Source organism: Apium graveolens, unplaced genomic scaffold, assembly GCF_009905375.1.
Source record: "Apium graveolens cultivar Ventura unplaced genomic scaffold, ASM990537v1 ctg7076, whole genome shotgun sequence".
Classification (NCBI taxonomy): domain Eukaryota; kingdom Viridiplantae; phylum Streptophyta; class Magnoliopsida; order Apiales; family Apiaceae; genus Apium; species Apium graveolens.
Window position 1 is genome coordinate 31,851 of NW_027420018.1, and position 20,684 is coordinate 52,534.

Here is a 20,684-nt window from a genome sequence, read left to right on the forward strand (position 1 = left end):
TTGTTTGGTTCACAACACAGTATGAATTTGAAATAAGAAATTGGGTTAAAATGGTTTGTGGTTGAGGAATCATTCATGATATTATGTGTTTGGTTCGGTACTAGAATGAAATCTGTTTAATTTAAATATTTTTAATTCATTGATTTAATCAAACTTTTATATATTGCATATGTCGAATTTAAGTTAATATACAACTTACAAACTAAAAAAATAAATAAATAAAAGTGATTAAAAATTTCATTAATTTATAATTTTTAAAATAAGTAAAATATTACTAATTAGTATTAAATAAAAATAAGCATTACTTATTTAAGATTAAACAACATGATATTTAAGATATGTGTTTTAAATTTGCATTTAATTTTATAAATAAAAATAAAATAATGAAATTTAATTTCATACTTCGTACATCTCAAACTCACCTCCGCTGTGAGGTATCAAATCTGGATTCCAAATATGTTTAAAAAATTAATATCAAAATTTAAAAACAGTCAACCAAGCAACAAGTATGGGTTATCAAATCTGGATTCCAAATATGTTTAAGAAATTGATATCAAATTTTAAAAACAGTCAACTAAGCAACAAGTATGGGTTTTCATACATGATACTGGAATGAGTTGAACCAAATGACCCTTAAGATGTTACATTTCAAAAAGAAATCATTCAATAATTTTTTAAGTTAAAAAGTTTGTACTTAAAATTTAAAGGTTCTCTATTAGATATGGAACGATATTCATGATATTATTAATCACTTCCTTTAAAGTCAAAGCTTTTTAGTAAATTTAAAGGTTATCTCTTATAGATAGTACAAGATATTCATTATGTTTTTTTTTTTGAAGCAGATATTCATTATGTTTAATTAATTAGGATCTTGTCTTTTTAAAAAATTTATTAGGGTCGAAGATGGTTAAATTTAAATCTCTCAACAAATAAATGTCTTGTACACTGCAGGACAAAAACATACAGTTCATCAGCGAGTAGCTCTCATTTTCTGGCCTTTGCATTCGCCTGATCAACATAAATTTTCTAGATATCTCGACCAAATAAATCTCGTATACATAAAATTCCTGAATTCAGACAACGTGCAAGAATGGTGACACCGGCTAAACAATCCCTGGATGGAGAAGGAAGCAGCGCTCTTCGATTTTCGACTAATGTTCAGGTGAATTCTTCAATGTAACTACTATTTTTTTGTAAAAATAAGAAGTCACTAGAATGTAGAAATGTTTCTGTGATGTATACCAACAGTAAAATATTTTGAAATGATTTAAATAGCGCCTAAACTAAAGGAATGTTGTGGCACAGGAGGAACTGGGACAAAACAACTCAGGAGGAGGGCAAGATGACTGGGATCAAGGTGTTGTGTCAGCGGCGGCTGCAGAGAAAGCTCTGGGAAAGAGGAAGCTCGAAGACATTATCGACGAGCAGATAACTGATGAGCAGCAGCAAGCGTAAGCTTTTTGTTTGTTTCCACAACAAATTATTGTTTTTTTCTTTGTTTTCAACTCAAATTACTTTGTTGGAGCGTACAGTGCACACATTGAGGCGAATCAAGGAGAGGAAATTGCAAGATCAGAGTTGCAGGATTCTCGTCAACACGTAGCAAAACTAACCTCTTTTGTGTTCGTAATTTATTAATGTCTCTGTTAAGTAATCAATCGCTCTAAAACCTTAAGATTGTAGAGAAAAACCCGAATATGATCTTATACTCTTTAACACTCCAATTAATTATACGATACTTTTCGCTACGATCGATAATAACAAATAAAACCAATACCAATAACAAATATTTAAATAGAACAAATGGGGTGAAAGGACTCGAACATAAGACCCTCCCTAGACCGCGCTCTTATACCATGTTAAGTAAACAGATTCACATAATTGACTAACCGAAACAAGATTTAACTTGAGATCCTGTATATAATAAACATCAAAAAAAATACACCGTTGGAGTAACTACGGAACCAACACCTTGTAAGGCGTAGGAGTATCGTTGATTCCCTCTTAATTAGTTACATATTGTTTACATTCAATATGGTTCTTTTTCTTTGCTTGACTTTCTTCTTTTTGTTCGTGACATTTGTAATTTGAAAAAAAAAAGAGATGTATGCTACAGCCTGAAAAGCACGAGGCAAAGATTGATAAGGCTCCAACAAGTTACAATATGGTAAGTCCTCTCTGATCTGCTAATCTTGAAAATGAAAGTACTAGTGGCACTAATTCAGGAGACAGTCATAACTTACTCAATGCAATGACGGCCAACAAATTTCAGGAAGCAATAGTTGAGCTTGTACGGTTGGCGACAGAAGAGCTGAGAGTGATGGCTGTGGTCACTGAACCGCTGTGGAGGCATTGTGGTGCTGATGATGGAAGCAGAATTCTTGATAAAGTGGCGTATAGTAGAATGTTTCCAAATCTGGTTGGCCCCAGACAAGTAGGCTTCACATCTGAAGTTTCTCGTGAAACTGCCAGGATTGAATTGAGTCCCAAGAACCTCGTCAGTTATTTTATGGACGTGGTCAGTATTATTTAAATTCTTTTGTATTTGTTTTGCATTGTCAATCTAGAACTGATGAATTTGCTTTCTAACTTGTCATCTTTTTTGTTAACTAGAGTAACTGGTATGTGATGTTTTATGAAATTGTCCCAAAGGCTAGGACAGTTGATGTCCTGATGAATCCAGAAGGAGCAACAGACTATGATGGAACCCTACAAGTGGTAATTAGATTTTTTTATTTATAAATCTTCCCCTTAAGTCTAGTTAACAAAAACATTATATTCAGTACATGTTAATAGTTTTTGAAATATAATTAATCTATCATGTATGCTTGCATGCAAATCTAATTCAGATGGCTGCTACATATCAACTCTCTACACCACTTGTCCCAAACCGTGAGACCTATTTTGCTAGATATTGTAAGCGATATTCTGAGAATGACTGGATAGTGGTTGACGTTTCATTAGACAGTGTACACCCAGTCCCAGTAACCGGGTGCAAGAAAAGGCCATCAGGTTGCCTTATTCATGAATTACCTGATGGATTCTCACAGGTGAACTAAATGCATACAATGTTGATCATATATATTATGTATTTCATTGTATGAGCTTGATTGATATTTCTTGGATTACCTAATTATGGTTTACTCATGTAATGTTTTTCAAGATTACATGGGTTGAGCATGTAGATGCGGACTGCAGGGCTATCAGAGCTATGTATCAACCTCTGCTAGATTCTAGTATAGGATTTGGAGCCAAACGATGGATCTCTACCCTAGAAAGAAGGTGTCGACAGATGGGAAATGACATCTCGCTAAAGGCCCCTCTTGGGGAATACAATCAACTAGGTACGTAAATGAAACTTGCATTAGTGGAATTTCACTTAAAAATTCCTGCTGCTCCATGATAAAATTGAATCTCCTATATGCATTTATGTTTTTCACACAGTGATGTCAAGTGATGAAAGAGCTCAGACAGTTCTATTGAAGCTTGCTGCAAAAATGGTGTTAAACTTCAACTCAGGAATTAGTGGTTTAACCGGGAACTGGAAAGAACTATCGGGACATTCTACTGACGACAATATTAGGGTCATGACAAGAATGAATATGAGAGATCATAGCCTACCTAGGGGTACTCTGATATCTGCTGCTTCATCAATTTGGCTTCCAGTGCCACCGAAGTCTGTGTTTGATTTTCTCCGCAATCACAACTCAGGAAGCGAGGTATCTTTACCTGAAATTAAATGCATTACCACTTTTAACTGCAATTAGAAAGAACTTTTCATTATTCGGTCTTCTTAAATTATCATCTATAGGTAAATTATGTTATCTTCATTAGGTTCAAGGCATTATATCAGTGCACATATAGAGACTTCAGACGAATTTATGATTGTAACTAGACTTCATTATCTAAACTGTCTATATAAGTACAACAACTTTCCTTACATTGTTATGCCAAATTGAAGCAAATTTACATGCATCTATATAGTTAGATTCCAAATTAGCTGTTATTCCATGTTGTACGCTGACAACTAATCATTAGACCTTAATATTCCACGTACAGCCGCTGATTCCATACCCCGGTAGGGAATGGGAGGTCCTCTCCGGTGAAACTGCTGTTGAACAAGTGTGTCACATTACCAAAGGCCATGAAGCTAGCTATTCTGTTTCAATACACAAGGTTCTGGTAAGTGCATATGTAGAAAGTTTTCATTTCATTATCAGTAGAAGTAAAAAGGAAATAATGATTTTCTTATTTATAACGATCACAAATTCGTTGTAGGCTGAGAACTCAAGCCAAGAGAACATACTATTACTGCAAGAGAGTTGCAGTGATCCAGTGGCTTCATACATTGTCTTTTCCCGCCTAAGAACTGAGGATATGCATCTGATACTGAATGGAATAAGTTCCCAATATCGACCCCTTCTTCCATCGGGATTTGCAGTGCATCCTGATGGACCTGCTACTGGAACAGAAGGATCCGGAGGATCGTTATTGACCGTTTCGTTTCAGCTATTGGTCGATGATTCTCCGACATTCGTACCGCCCGCTGAAATGCATTCCCAAGCAGCAGACCTCATCAACCTCACGACGGAGAGGATTAAAGTAGCAGTGGAGGAATTCTTATCTCAGGCAGCGCTGCTTGCTTCCATGAATGAGGCCTAATAGAAATGAGGTTGCTATTTCATCATTTGTGTAATCATTAAACATGACAAGTTATTGACAAAGTGCCTTGCTGGATCAAACTAGGTGAAGTGCCACCTTCCTACTGGTCTCGTGATGGTTTAACCATGATTTCTCAGCTCATTGGAAAGCCTATTAAGTTTGATGAAATTACTGCACATTTTGAATCTTTGAAATTTGCTCGAGTCCAATTTGAACTTGAATATTCTGCACCTAGACCTTCATGTGTATGGGTACCTATTATTATCAAAAAAGGTGTAGAGGAGAGACTTTGAGTAAGTATTGAATATTCCCAGTTGTCGCATTCTTGTAGTATATGCAAAGCTTTTGGCCACTCGTTGACAAGATGCAATGATAACCCTGACAGAGAAGTTCCGCAACCAAAAAGGCCAAGACACCAACTGCAAAATACAAATGAAAAGAAGGGTGATAAGGGAGACAAGGAGAGAGGTACTGATCAGGGAACAAGTCAAGAGACAGAAGCTATGGAGAAAGAGCAGTGTGAAAATTATCTTCTAAACAGAGAAATGATATCATTTGTGGTGGGTAAATTTATGGGTTGTGATGTCGTTATGGATGAGGATCAAATTGTTAAAGAGGCAACAAATGATGATCAAAAGGAAGATGCTGGTTTAGCAGACTCAAATATGGTTACTACTAATGTTTTGATGGGCTGTTTGACTGAGAAAATGATAGTAGAGAAAACATCTTTGGTGTATACTAATGTGGAGATTTACCAACAGGCTCACCTGATACAGCAAGATAACAAGGTAACCCAGTCAACTGCTTTGGTTGTGATTCATGAGCCACTTTGCACTGAAAATGTGTTTGAGGCTCGAAGCAGTTTAGAAGATGGTGAATTTGTACTTATTTCCGGTGTTATCTAACTAAAAAAATTCAAAACAATACACAATATAACAAATATGAGTAATAAAAATATAGTGTATATATAAATATAAATATATACTCAATCAATATTTTTTTAAAAAAAATTATTATTTAGTTGATAAAAGATAATTAATATTAAAATAAGAATCTGATATTGCAAGGGGTTGCGAAGTTATCAATTTAGATTAATTTATACATTGTAATATTGGATATTTATGTATTATGTCTCAGTTCATGTCTCTTTACTTTTCATCTTTTGGTTACTATTTGCTAGATGTTTAAGAAATTTTAAAACCCGATTCAATCCAAAAAAAAATGAAAAGTCTGATTTAAACATAGTCTCACTCGGTTTGATACGGACACGGGCCTTAAACGAGTCTCTTTTTATTCTAAATTTGGATCAATCCAAAATTCAAAAAATTCAGATAAAATCCTAGACTTAAAAAGTCTAAATAAAAGTTCTATTCGATCCTTAGAAGCCCAGATTTTTTAAAACGACTGAAAAATATGATTTTCTTTCTATATAAATTCTAGAAATGTACAAAAAATTTAATAAATTTTTAAAAAGCATATTAAATTATTCTATTAGAATCAAGACAAGTTATAATTCATTGGTTTTTGATTTAATACAATAAATAACATTTATGAAGATTAATAACTGAGAAGTCTAAATGTAATATAAAGGAATATTATTTATTTCGGTATTCAAATTATTCTAATTCAAGATATTATTTGTTTCTTTTTGTAAACAAGCCACGGTTTAAAGCACGGACACGAACTAATATTGATATATAAATAAATGGGTTAAACATCAACCGGATGACTAATTGCGTCCAAATATCTCATTCATTGCAAATTTGACTCAAACGGGTCATTAATTAACTTGATTTGAACATTTCGATACAGTCAAAAATTAAAATTATACAAAATTGAAAAATGGTAACATAGGATGGTAGAGCTCGTTTTGGAATTCAATACGATTACTAAAATTTTCTATTTGGCTCACAGAATAATGATGATATCTGACATTAATTGTCCGAACTTGTGTTATTTTCAAAACTTAGAAGATTAAAAACGAGATTTAATCATGATTTTGTGAGTCAAAAAACAAGTTTTAATAATTATATTGAAGTCCAGAATGACCCCTACCATCATGTGTTAACATTTTTGGAATTTGACTAGTTTTAGTTTTCGACTTTAACGGAATGACCAAATTAAGTTAATTGATGATCATTTTGAGTCAAAATTGCAATGAGTAACTTACTTGAATTTTTTGGACGCAGTTAGTCACCTACCTACCTGATATTTAACCCACAAATGAATAAATAAATATTTTGATTAAAAGTATGGTTGAGCCCGGTCTGGCGGGCTGGCATGCAAACCTAAAATGGGCCTCTTATTCTGGAGGAAACTTGACCCGATTTTTTAAAAAAAATCGACTTTATCTATTTTATAAACTATGAATTTTTTAAAGAGCGAATTAAACCCAATCTACTAAATCTTTGGAAAATATTATATTCAGAGCAAAATTTTTATTTTCAGAGCAAAAAAAGACTGAAATGACAAAATTGCCCCTCCTGTATTCACAATAAAAGCCTTGAAAAATATGAATATAAAGATAATTTGGTCTTTTTGCACATAAAAAAGGAGCTCTCAAAATAGCATTTTCCTAAATCTTTTTTGCATGTTTGCTTGTCCATGCCGCATAACTAAATACTGGTCAATATCAAATACAATTAAATAATTGATCTTAGATGGGGAATGAAACTATTTTATCTCAAATAATGTGTTTTATAGGCCGGGGTTAAAATATGATTAAAGATTAAAAAAAACCGTTAGTTGGTAAAATGACCATAACAAACTAAAATTAAATTAATAGATTAATTAAGTGTAGTGAACTATTTTTGCAAATTATTTATATGCTGTTATTTTTGAACGAAAATTGGAGAGTAAAAATGTAATTACCTCTTAAAATATATTTAACAAAAAAGCAAATCTATTATTAAAAAATATTAAAATTAAACAATCCATATTTTTAATTTTGAAAAAGAATGTTAATTAATATTAGTATCAATCATTCCGTAAACTGAAACTAAGTCTTAGATTAATTCAAGACATTTTTTAGTAATTCTTTTTTGAAAAAATATATACTTTTCTTTAACTAAATTAATATTAAAAATTTAAACAACTCTAAAAGATAATGCATAATATGTTTTAGAAACCACTTAAGCTATGTTTGGTTTAATAATATTGGGTATGAGATATGGGGTTGAAATAGATAAAAGTAGATTAAATCACGGGGATATGCCCGGTTATATTTTAATTCTTCTATAAAAATATAATTTGAAATAGTTTAATTTCAATATGTGTTATATTTATATCATGTTATGATACTGAGATATAAAATAAAAATAAAAATATAAACACCTAAAAAGAGTATGACAAATTATAAGATTTTTTAATTAATTATATAAGTATATAATAAATTGATGAATATTTAAATTAGTGAAAGAGAGAATTAGTGGAGACTTTAAAAATGAGAAGGGAGAAATGAGAAATGAGAAATGAGGAAAAGAGAGAATAAATGGAGGTTATAAATGAAAGATAGACATTCAAAATATAATTAATTAGGGAAAAATGTTAATGGAAGATGAGACACACGTAGGATTTGATGATTTCAGCTATTTAATGAGAATTTGACATATAAGCAACAATGACATCAGCTGTACTATCTTTTAGTATAATGTAGACTTGTATCATATCATGTGTTTTGTTGAAATTTTTTTATTTTAAAATCCATTTTTCAAATTCATGAGATATAGGGTTTAGAAAGCCATCATATGAGCTATGAAACCCTTGATATCATTTATCACAAGGGCTGAGACTCATTACACGTATTTTATTATATTTTTCATTTTTTTTCTCTCGCTCTGCTGATGTCGACTGCGATACACTATTCAAACGCGCCGACAAGCACTACATGAATTTCATGATTCCAACAGAGCCATATTTTATCATTTGCCTCTTGGTTTGCCAATGAAAAGTTAAAACTAATTCTGTTGGGGAAGATCTTTCAGAACTAAAGCTTTCGCTCTTTATTAGAGCCAGGTGCTCTTATTTTACGACGGGAGGGACGATTGCTTTCATTACTGACCAGAAAGACACCAAATTCTCCTTTAGGTGCTTCAACATCATCTCTTTCGGTTCTTCGGCCATCCAGAGGTGTATATTCCCATTCTGCCAGGATCGAGTATCAGAAGTCATATCGTTTCTACTTTTTCGAGAAAACCGGTCTTCGGGTAATGTCAAATGCATTGTGTTAACAAGTAGGGTTCATAGCTCTTGGTTGGATGATTGACACAAAGGGAGAATAAGCTATCGACCAGTGTCTTCTAGAAAGAGTCTAAATAACATCGCCAAAAAAAAGTCAATCAACGAAACCGGTAAGAAACAGAATTCAAATTCACCAGTGAAAAAATAAAAATATTGTAGGAAATATAAAGGAGAAAGAGCAATGAATCCCCTTTGATTTCTCTATTTATAGAGTAAGCGCGCAGTCAGTGTAGCATCTATTATTCCCGTTCCTGTTGCTGGAGTGTTACAGGACGTTGACATTGGCCAATGAGGAGATTCGGCGGCAAAGAGCTGCTCGAAAAGGGTCATGGTTGGCCCAGTACATCCTCTTGTGCCTCGCCCCTCTCTCTAAAGGGTCTTGGAGCCGAAGAAGGTCAGTTGTTGAATCTCGTGCATGTTAGGTTGTGGTTGTATTGACTGCAAGCGGAACGTAGGCGCTTTAGGTGTGTATTGACCATGCTGCTTTAACCAGTCCCGCAAGTCAGGAAGACTCTGGCTTAGCCAATTCACTCCTAAATTATAGAAAGTTGGACATTCGATCACAAAATCCATTGACAGCTGCCCAATACGTGTTTATCAACCACCCGTGCATGCGGGGGCGCCGGTTATGAGAACAGTCAGAGCAGATTCTATATAAGAGTACCTTCTGTCCCATTTGGCTCAATATCAATAGCCGGAGATTAAATAGCGAGGGTTACGTATACGGTAAACATGAGCAAGAAAGGGGCTGCCATTAATTAGCTGCAAGGGATGAGAGAGGCCTTTTCCGGGTAAGGGATGAATGAGGCCTTACGAGGGCTCTTTCCCACTTAATTGATTAGATTCATTCCTTGAGCACACCAACTTCCTGGAAAAATGCCTACGGTTAAAAACCACCGACATGTCAAGATCCAAATTCGAATTGGTTACTGATCCTGGTCAGAGGCCACTGTGTTCGCGCCGGCGGTCCAACAAAGAGGCTTACTAATCGAGCAGGTGTGCTGCCGAAGGCGAAGCACACTGGTTACGGCTAATACAGCTAATCTAGATAGCAGTTTCGGGGAGCAGGCAGTTTTTAAATCTTGGGGAACGGAAAGCGTTGCCACCACTTTCTAGCACTGAGGGCTCCTTCTGTAGAACTTAAGCAGTTACCCGCACACCTTCAATATGCCTTCCTGGGACCATAAAAGACTTACCCGGTAATAGTATCGTCAGTTTTCACTCACTTAATCTAAGACAGCGCTGATAGCTTGTAATTAACAGCCCCCTTATGAAACAGCAGCCTTTGAACTGTATTTAAGTAGTTATAGTTAAAGTTTGGAATCCTTGCAACTATGATAGAAAGCCGTTTGCTTGTTGCCAAACCCTTCGCCTTTTTTATCAAAGTAGGTCGCGACTGTTCTATTTTAGTCAGTCAGGGGAAACTACCGCTTCTACGACAGTTCCGCCTCCTCGTCTTGCTTCTGGCAAAGCTTCTACTTTGCTTGCTTCTCCCTGGCCATGTCTCACTACAAGGATAGTACAGGCGCCTTTCTTTTTAACTATAGTGTGCTTCTTTTTTTTTAGGTTAAATTTTGATATTGATGAATAAAAAATGTGAATGCATATTTTAGTTTCTTAGATCCTATGTTAAAATATTTATAATCACATATTTTAATAAGAAAAATAAGCAAAAACACTAACTTTTTTTTAAAAAAAAATTGTGATTTTATTATCTTTTAAAACTTTTTGCAAAAATAGGGAATCAATTAAAATCAAGCAGACACGCAATTAGTTGAATTGTGTTTTTTATATTGCATTTGAGATTACATGAGGTTGCATAAATTCGTCTAAAGTTGCATCTAGTTGCATCAAGTTGCATAAAACCGTATATTCGCAAAAAAAATGGAAAATAGTATTTTTGCAAATAAAAAGGTAATTTTGCAAATTTTTGTAAAAATATTTTTAGCCTAAGGTATTTTTCAAAAAAACTCTAGTAATATTTATGATTAAATTAAGTGATCGTGTATAATTTTAGTTTTTAATATTAAAATATTAAATTAACAAAAATATAATAAAGTGTCTTTTGATTCTTAATTCCAAATAAGTTATCAACCAAACACCACTTAAGGGTATCATTCTCATCCTATTTTTGAACCAAACTGGTGATATCCGGTATCAAGATCCAAACTCATACCAGCTTATACCGATTTTTGATTCCAACCTGATACCACCTAGTTGGCCAAACGATCCCTTAGGGGTTGTTTGGTTCACAAGACAGTATGAATTTGGAATAAGAAATTGGGTTAAAATGGTATGTGGTTGAGCAATCATTCATGATATTATGATATTATGTGTTTGGTTCGGTGTTGGAATGAATCTGTTTAATTTAAATATTTTTAATTCATTGATTTAATCAAACTTTTATATATTACATATGTCGAATTTAAGTTAATATACAACTTACAAACTAAAAAATTAAATAAATAAAAGTGATTAAAAATTTAAAATTTTCATTAATTTATAATTTTTAAAATAAGTAAAATATTACTAATTAGTATTAAATAAAAATAAGCATTACTTATTTAAGATTAAACAACGTGATATTTAAGATATGTGTTTTAAATTTGCATTTAACTTTATAAATAAAAATAAAATAATAAAATTTAATTTCATACCTCGTACATCTCAAACTCACCTTGAGGTATCAAATCTGGATTCCAAATATGTTTAAGAAATTGATATCAAAATTTAAAAACAGTCAACCAAGCAACAAGTATGAGTTATCAAAACTGGATTCCAAATATGTTTAAGAAATTGATATCAAATTTTAAAAACAGTCAACCATGCAATAAATATGGGTTTGAAAGAACGAAACTCATACATAATACTAGAATGAGTTGAACCAAATGACCCTTAAGATGTTACATTTCAAAAAGAAATCATTCAATAATTTTTTAAGTAAAAAGTTTGTACTTAAAATTTAAAGGTTCTCTATTAGATATGGAACGATATTCATGGTATGATTACATTAATAACTTCTTTTAAAGTCAAAGCTTTTTAGTAAATTTAAAGGTTATCTCTTATAGATAGTACAAGATATTCATTATGTTTAATTAATTAGGATCTTGTCTTTTAAAAATTTATTAGGGTCGAAGATGGTTAAATTTAAATCTCTCAACAAATAAATGTCTTGTACACTGCAGGACAAAAACATACAGTTCATCAGCGAGTAGCTCTCATTTTCTGGCCTTTGCATTCGCCTGATCAACATAAATTTTCTAGATATCTCGACCAAATAAATCTCGTATACATAAAATTCCTGAATTCAGACAACGTGCAAGAATGGTGACACCGGCTAAACAATCCCTGGATGGAGAAGGAAGCAGCGCTCTTCGATTTTCGACTAATGTTCAGGTGAATTCTTCAATGTAACTACTATTTTTTTGTAAAAATAAGAAGTCACTAAAATGTAGAAATGTTTCTGTGATGTATACCAACAGTAAAATATTTTGAAATGATTTAAATAGCGCCTAAACTAAAGGAATGTTGTGGCACAGGAGGAACTGGGACAAAACAACTCAGGAGGAGGGCAAGATGACTGGGATCAAGGTGTTGTGTCAGCGGCGGCTGCAGAGAAAGCTCTGGGAAAGAGGAAGCTCGAAGACATTATCGACGAGCAGATAACTGATGAGCAGCAGCAAGCGTAAGCTTTTTGTTTGTTTCCACAACAAATTATTGTTTTTTTCTTTGTTTTCAACTCAAATTACTTTGTTGGAGCGTACAGTGCACACATTGAGGCGAATCAAGGAGAGGAAATTGCAAGATCAGAGTTGCAGGATTCTCGTCAACACGTAGCAAAACTAACCTCTTTTGTGTTCGTAATTTATTAATGTCTCTGTTAAGTAATCAATCGCTCTAAAACCTTAAGATTGTAGAGAAAAACCCGAATATGATCTTATACTCTTTAACACTCCAATTAATTATACGATACTTTTCGCTACGATCGATAATAACAAATAAAACCAATACCAATAACAAATATTTAAATAGAACAAATGGGGTGAAAGGACTCGAACATAAGACCCTCCCTAGACCGCGCTCTTATACCATGTTAAGTAAACAGATTCACATAATTGACTAACCGAAACAAGATTTAACTTGAGATCCTGTATATAATAAACATCAAAAAAAATACACCGTTGGAGTAACTACGGAACCAACACCTTGTAAGGCGTAGGAGTATCGTTGATTCCCTCTTAATTAGTTACATATTGTTTACATTCAATATGGTTCTTTTTCTTTGCTTGACTTTCTTCTTTTTGTTCGTGACATTTGTAATTTGAAAAAAAAAAGAGATGTATGCTACAGCCTGAAAAGCACGAGGCAAAGATTGATAAGGCTCCAACAAGTTACAATATGGTAAGTCCTCTCTGATCTGCTAATCTTGAAAATGAAAGTACTAGTGGCACTAATTCACGAGACAGTCATAACTTACTCAATGCAATGACGGCCAACAAATTTCAGGAAGCAATAGTTGAGCTTGTACGGTTGGCGACAGAAGAGCTGAGAGTGATGGCTGTGGTCACTGAACCGCTGTGGAGGCATTGTGGTGCTGATGATGGAAGCAGAATTCTTGATAAAGTGGCGTATAGTAGAATGTTTCCAAATCTGGTTGGCCCCAGACAAGTAGGCTTCACATCTGAAGTTTCTCGTGAAACTGCCAGGATTGAATTGAGTCCCAAGAACCTCGTCAGTTATTTTATGGACGTGGTCAGTATTATTTAAATTCTTTTGTATTTGTTTTGCATTGTCAATCTAGAACTGATGAATTTGCTTTCTAACTTGTCATCTTTTTTGTTAACTAGAGTAACTGGTATTTGATGTTTTATGAAATTGTCCCAAAGGCTAGGACAGTTGATGTCCTGATGAATCCAGAAGGAGCAACAGACTATGATGGAACCCTACAAGTGGTAATTAGATTTTTTTATTTATAAATCTTCCCCTTAAGTCTAGTTAACAAAAACATTATATTCAGTACATGTTAATAGTTTTTGAAATATAATTAATCTATCATGTATGCTTGCATGCAAATCTAATTCAGATGGCTGCTACATATCAACTCTCTACACCACTTGTCCCAAACCGTGAGACCTATTTTGCTAGATATTGTAAGCGATATTCTGAGAATGACTGGATAGTGGTTGACGTTTCATTAGACAGTGTACACCCAGTCCCAGTAACCGGGTGCAAGAAAAGGCCATCAGGTTGCCTTATTCATGAATTACCTGATGGATTCTCACAGGTGAACTAAATGCATACAATGTTGATCATATATATTATGTATTTCATTGTATGAGCTTGATTGATATTTCTTGGATTACCTAATTATGGTTTACTCATGTAATGTTTTTCAAGATTACATGGGTTGAGCATGTAGATGCGGACTGCAGGGCTATCAGAGCTATGTATCAACCTCTGCTAGATTCTAGTATAGGATTTGGAGCCAAACGATGGATCTCTACCCTAGAAAGAAGGTGTCGACAGATGGGAAATGACATCTCGCTAAAGGCCCCTCTTGGGGAATACAATCAACTAGGTACGTAAATGAAACTTGCATTAGTGGAATTTCACTTAAAAATTCCTGCTGCTCCATGATAAAATTGAATCTCCTATATGCATTTATGTTTTTCACACAGTGATGTCAAGTGATGAAAGAGCTCAGACAGTTCTATTGAAGCTTGCTGCAAAAATGGTGTTAAACTTCAACTCAGGAATTAGTGGTTTAACCGGGAACTGGAAAGAACTATCGGGACATTCTACTGACGACAATATTAGGGTCATGACAAGAATGAATATGAGAGATCATAGCCTACCTAGGGGTACTCTGATATCTGCTGCTTCATCAATTTGGCTTCCAGTGCCACCGAAGTCTGTGTTTGATTTTCTCCGCAATCACAACTCAGGAAGCGAGGTATCTTTACCTGAAATTAAATGCATTACCACTTTTAACTGCAATTAGAAAGAACTTTTCATTATTCGGTCTTCTTAAATTATCATCTATAGGTAAATTATGTTATCTTCATTAGGTTCAAGGCATTATATCAGTGCACATATAGAGACTTCAGACGAATTTATGATTGTAACTAGACTTCATTATCTAAACTGTCTATATAAGTACAACAACTTTCCTTACATTGTTATGCCAAATTGAAGCAAATTTACATGCATCTATATAGTTAGATTCCAAATTAGCTGTTATTCCATGTTGTACGCTGACAACTAATCATTAGACCTTAATATTCCACGTACAGCCGCTGATTCCATACCCCGGTAGGGAATGGGAGGTCCTCTCCGGTGAAACTGCTGTTGAACAAGTGTGTCACATTACCAAAGGCCATGAAGCTAGCTATTCTGTTTCAATACACAAGGTTCTGGTAAGTGCATATGTAGAAAGTTTTCATTTCATTATCAGTAGAAGTAAAAAGGAAATAATGATTTTCTTATTTATAACGATCACAAATTCGTTGTAGGCTGAGAACTCAAGCCAAGAGAACATACTATTACTGCAAGAGAGTTGCAGTGATCCAGTGGCTTCATACATTGTCTTTTCCCGCCTAAGAACTGAGGATATGCATCTGATACTGAATGGAATAAGTTCCCAATATCGACCCCTTCTTCCATCGGGATTTGCAGTGCATCCTGATGGACCTGCTACTGGAACAGAAGGATCCGGAGGATCGTTATTGACCGTTTCGTTTCAGCTATTGGTCGATGATTCTCCGACATTCGTACCGCCCGCTGAAATGCATTCCCAAGCAGCAGACCTCATCAACCTCACGACGGAGAGGATTAAAGTAGCAGTGGAGGAATTCTTATCTCAGGCAGCGCTGCTTGCTTCCATGAATGAGGCCTAATAGAAATGAGGTTGCTATTTCATCATTTGTGTAATCATTAAACATGACAAGTTATTGACAAAGTGCCTTGCTGGATCAAACTAGGTGAAGTGCCACCTTCCTACTGGTCTCGTGATGGTTTAACCATGATTTCTCAGCTCATTGGAAAGCCTATTAAGTTTGATGAAATTACTGCACATTTTGAATCTTTGAAATTTGCTCGAGTCCAATTTGAACTTGAATATTCTGCACCTAGACCTTCATGTGTATGGGTACCTATTATTATCAAAAAAGGTGTAGAGGAGAGACTTTGAGTAAGTATTGAATATTCCCAGTTGTCGCATTCTTGTAGTATATGCAAAGCTTTTGGCCACTCGTTGACAAGATGCAATGATAACCCTGACAGAGAAGTTCCGCAACCAAAAAGGCCAAGACACCAACTGCAAAATACAAATGAAAAGAAGGGTGATAAGGGAGACAAGGAGAGAGGTACTGATCAGGGAACAAGTCAAGAGACAGAAGCTATGGAGAAAGAGCAGTGTGAAAATTATCTTCTAAACAGAGAAATGATATCATTTGTGGTGGGTAAATTTATGGGTTGTGATGTCGTTATGGATGAGGATCAAATTGTTAAAGAGGCAACAAATGATGATCAAAAGGAAGATGCTGGTTTAGCAGACTCAAATATGGTTACTACTAATGTTTTGATGGGCTGTTTGACTGAGAAAATGATAGTAGAGAAAACATCTTTGGTGTATACTAATGTGGAGATTTACCAACAGGCTCACCTGATACAGCAAGATAACAAGGTAACCCAGTCAACTGCTTTGGTTGTGATTCATGAGCCACTTTGCACTGAAAATGTGTTTGAGGCTCGAAGCAGTTTAGAAGATGGTGAATTTGTACTTATTTCCGGTGTTATCTAACTAAAAAAATTCAAAACAATACACAATATAACAAATATGAGTAATAAAAATATAGTGTATATATAAATATAAATATATACTCAATCAATATTTTTTTAAAAAAAATTATTATTTAGTTGATAAAAGATAATTAATATTAAAATAAGAATCTGATATTGCAAGGGGTTGCGAAGTTATCAATTTAGATTAATTTATACATTGTAATATTGGATATTTATGTATTATGTCTCAGTTCATGTCTCTTTACTTTTCATCTTTTGGTTACTATTTGCTAGATGTTTAAGAAATTTTAAAACCCGATTCAATCCAAAAAAAAATGAAAAGTCTGATTTAAACATAGTCTCACTCGGTTTGATACGGACACGGGCCTTAAACGAGTCTCTTTTTATTCTAAATTTGGATCAATCCAAAATTCAAAAAATTCAGATAAAATCCTAGACTTAAAAAGTCTAAATAAAAGTTCTATTCGATCCTTAGAAGCCCAGATTTTTTAAAACGACTGAAAAATATGATTTTCTTTCTATATAAATTCTAGAAATGTACAAAAAATTTAATAAATTTTTAAAAAGCATATTAAATTATTCTATTAGAATCAAGACAAGTTATAATTCATTGGTTTTTGATTTAATACAATAAATAACATTTATGAAGATTAATAACTGAGAAGTCTAAATGTAATATAAAGGAATATTATTTATTTCGGTATTCAAATTATTCTAATTCAAGATATTATTTGTTTCTTTTTGTAAACAAGCCACGGTTTAAAGCACGGACACGAACTAATATTGATATATAAATAAATGGGTTAAACATCAACCGGATGACTAATTGCGTCCAAATATCTCATTCATTGCAAATTTGACTCAAACGGGTCATTAATTAACTTGATTTGAACATTTCGATACAGTCAAAAATTAAAATTATACAAAATTGAAAAATGGTAACATAGGATGGTAGAGCTCGTTTTGGAATTCAATACGATTACTAAAATTTTCTATTTGGCTCACAGAATAATGATGATATCTGACATTGATTGTCCGAACTTGTGTTATTTTCAAAACTTAGAAGATTAAAAACGAGATTTAATCATGATTTTGTGAGTCAAAAAACAAGTTTTAATAATTATATTGAAGTCCAGAATGACCCCTACCATCATGTGTTAACATTTTTGGAATTTGACTAGTTTTAGTTTTCGACTTTAACGGAATGACCAAATTAAGTTAATTGATGATCATTTTGAGTCAAAATTGCAATGAGTAACTTACTTGAATTTTTTGGACGCAGTTAGTCACCTACCTACCTGATATTTAACCCACAAATGAATAAATAAATATTTTGATTAAAAGTATGGTTGAGCCCGGTCTGGCGGGCTGGCATGCAAACCTAAAATGGGCCTCTTATTCTGGAGGAAACTTGACCCGATTTTTTAAAAAAAATCGACTTTATCTATTTTATAAACTATGAATTTTTTAAAGAGCGAATTAAACCCAATCTACTAAATCTTTGGAAAATATTATATTCAGAGCAAAATTTTTATTTTCAGAGCAAAAAAAGACTGAAATGACAAAATTGCCCCTCCTGTATTCACAATAAAAGCCTTGAAAAATATGAATATAAAGATAATTTGGTCTTTTTGCACATAAAAAAGGAGCTCTCAAAATAGCATTTTCCTAAATCTTTTTTGCATGTTTGCTTGTCCATGCCGCATAACTAAATACTGGTCAATATCAAATACAATTAAATAATTGATCTTAGATGGGGAATGAAACTATTTTATCTCAAATAATGTGTTTTATAGGCCGGGGTTAAAATATGATTAAAGATTAAAAAAAACCGTTAGTTGGTAAAATGACCATAACAAACTAAAATTAAATTAATAGAATAATTAAGTGTAGTGAACTATTTTTGCAAATTATTTATATGCTGTTATTTTTGAACGAAAATTGGAGAGTAAAAATGTAATTACCTCTTAAAATATATTTAACAAAAAAGCAAATCTATTATTAAAAAATATTAAAATTAAACAATCCATATTTTTAATTTTGAAAAAGAATGTTAATTAATATTAGTATCAATCATTCCGTAAACTGAAACTAAGTCTTAGATTAATTCAAGACATTTTTTAGTAATTCTTTTTTGAAAAAATATATACTTTTCTTTAACTAAATTAATATTAAAAATTTAAACAACTCTAAAAGATAATGCATAATATGTTTTAGAAACCACTTAAGCTATGTTTGGTTTAATAATATTGGGTATGAGATATGGGGTTGAAATAGATAAAAGTAGATTAAATCACGGGGATATGCCCGGTTATATTTTAATTCTTCTATAAAAATATAATTTGAAATAGTTTAATTTCAATATGTGTTATATTTATATCATGTTATGATACTGAGATATAAAATAAAAATAAAAATATAAACACCTAAAAAGAGTATGACAAATTATAAGATTTTTTAATTAATTATATAAGTATATAATAAATTGATGAATATTTAAATTAGTGAAAGAGAGAATTAGTGGAGACTTTAAAAATGAGAAGGGAGAAATGAGAAATGAGAAATGAGGAAAAGAGAGAATAAATGGAGGTTATAAATGAAAGATAGACATTCAAAATATAATTAATTAGGGAAAAATGTTAATGGAAGATGAGACACACGTAGGATTTGATGATTTCAGCTATTTAATGAGAATTTGACATATAAGCAACAATGACATCAGCTGTACTATCTTTTAGTATAATGTAGACTTGTATCATATCATGTGTTTTGTTGAAATTTTTTTATTTTAAAATCCATTTTTCAAATTCATGAGATATAGGGTTTAGAAAGCCATCATATGAGCTATGAAACCCTTGATATCATTTATCACAAGGGCTGAGACTCATTACACGTATTTTATTATATTTTTCATTTTTTTTCTCTCGCTCTGCTGATGTCGACTGCGATACACTATTCAAACGCGCCGACAAGCACTACATGAATTTCATGATTCCAACAGAGCCATATTTTATCATTTGCCTCTTGGTTTGCCAATGAAAAGTTAAAACTAATTCTGTTGGGGAAGATCTTTCAGAACTAAAGCTTTCGCTCTTTATTAGAGCCAGGTGCTCTTATTTTACGACGGGAGGGACGATTGCTTTCATTACTGACCAGAAAGACACCAAATTCTCCTTTAGGTGCTTCAACATCATCTCTTTCGGTTCTTCGGCCATCCAGAGGTGTATATTCCCATTCTGCCAGGATCGAGTATCAGAAGTCATATCGTTTCTACTTTTTCGAGAAAACCGGTCTTCGGGTAATGTCAAATGCATTGTGTTAACAAGTAGGGTTCATAGCTCTTGGTTGGATGATTGACACAAAGGGAGAATAAGCTATCGACCAGTGTCTTCTAGAAAGAGTCTAAATAACATCGCCAAAAAAAAGTCAATCAACGAAACCGGTAAGAAACAGAATTCAAATTCACCAGTGAAAAAATAAAAATATTGTAGGAAATATAAAGGAGAAAGAGCAATGAATCCCCTTTGATTTCTCTATTTATAGAGTAAGCGCGCAGTCAGTGTAGCATCTATTATTCCCGTTCCTGTTGCTGGAGTGTTACAGGACGTTGACATTGGCCAATGAGGAGATTCGGCGGCAAAGAGCTGCTCGAAAAGGGTCATGGTTGGCCCAGTACATCCTCTTGTGCCTCGCCCCTCTCTCTAAAGGGTCTTGGAGCCGAAGAAGGTCAGTTGTTGAATCTCGTGCATGTTAGGTTGTGGTTGTATTGACTGCAAGCGGAACGTAGGCGCTTTAGGTGTGTATTGACCATGCTGCTTTAACCAGTCCCGCAAGTCAGGAAGACTCTGGCTTAGCCAATTCACTCCTAAATTATAGAAAGTTGGACATTCGATCACAAAATCCATTGACAGCTGCCCAATACGTGTTTATCAACCACCCGTGCATGCGGGGGCGCCGGTTATGAGAACAGTCAGAGCAGA

The 20,684-nt window shown here is 33.5% G+C and overlaps 2 protein-coding genes across 2 annotated transcripts; both read left to right on the top strand.

Moving 5' to 3' along the window:
• The first annotated feature begins 2,251 nt into the window (after nt 1–2,251).
• Nucleotides 2,252–4,662, top strand: LOC141703750 (homeobox-leucine zipper protein HDG2-like). The gene is made up of 7 exons (XM_074507181.1): nt 2,252–2,518; nt 2,614–2,718; nt 2,850–3,050; nt 3,164–3,344; nt 3,445–3,719; nt 4,060–4,182; nt 4,279–4,662. Exons 1-7 carry the CDS (start codon nt 2,252–2,254, stop codon nt 4,660–4,662), a joined length of 1,536 nt encoding a protein of 511 aa, XP_074363282.1.
• An 8,724-nt stretch (nt 4,663–13,386) lies between these two features.
• LOC141703751 (homeobox-leucine zipper protein HDG2-like) lies at nt 13,387–15,797 on the top strand. The gene is made up of 7 exons (XM_074507182.1): nt 13,387–13,653; nt 13,749–13,853; nt 13,985–14,185; nt 14,299–14,479; nt 14,580–14,854; nt 15,195–15,317; nt 15,414–15,797. Exons 1-7 carry the CDS (start codon nt 13,387–13,389, stop codon nt 15,795–15,797), a joined length of 1,536 nt encoding a protein of 511 aa, XP_074363283.1.
• The last annotated feature ends 4,887 nt before the right edge of the window (nt 15,798–20,684 follow it).

Bases quoted from the DNA above. Each gene is read 5' to 3' on its own strand.
- LOC141703751 (XM_074507182.1), top strand. From the start codon at position 13,387: ATGACGGCCAACAAATTTCAGGAAGCAATAGTTGAGCTTGTACGGTTG. The intron at 13,654-13,748 runs GTCAGTATTATT...TTTGTTAACTAG, and splicing joins TCAGTTATTTTATGGACGTG to AGTAACTGGTATTTGATGTT. The intron at 14,480-14,579 runs GTACGTAAATGA...TTTTTCACACAG, and splicing joins TGGGGAATACAATCAACTAG to TGATGTCAAGTGATGAAAGA.
- LOC141703750 (XM_074507181.1), top strand. From the start codon at position 2,252: ATGACGGCCAACAAATTTCAGGAAGCAATAGTTGAGCTTGTACGGTTG. The intron at 2,519-2,613 runs GTCAGTATTATT...TTTGTTAACTAG, and splicing joins TCAGTTATTTTATGGACGTG to AGTAACTGGTATGTGATGTT. The intron at 4,183-4,278 runs GTAAGTGCATAT...AATTCGTTGTAG, and splicing joins TTTCAATACACAAGGTTCTG to GCTGAGAACTCAAGCCAAGA.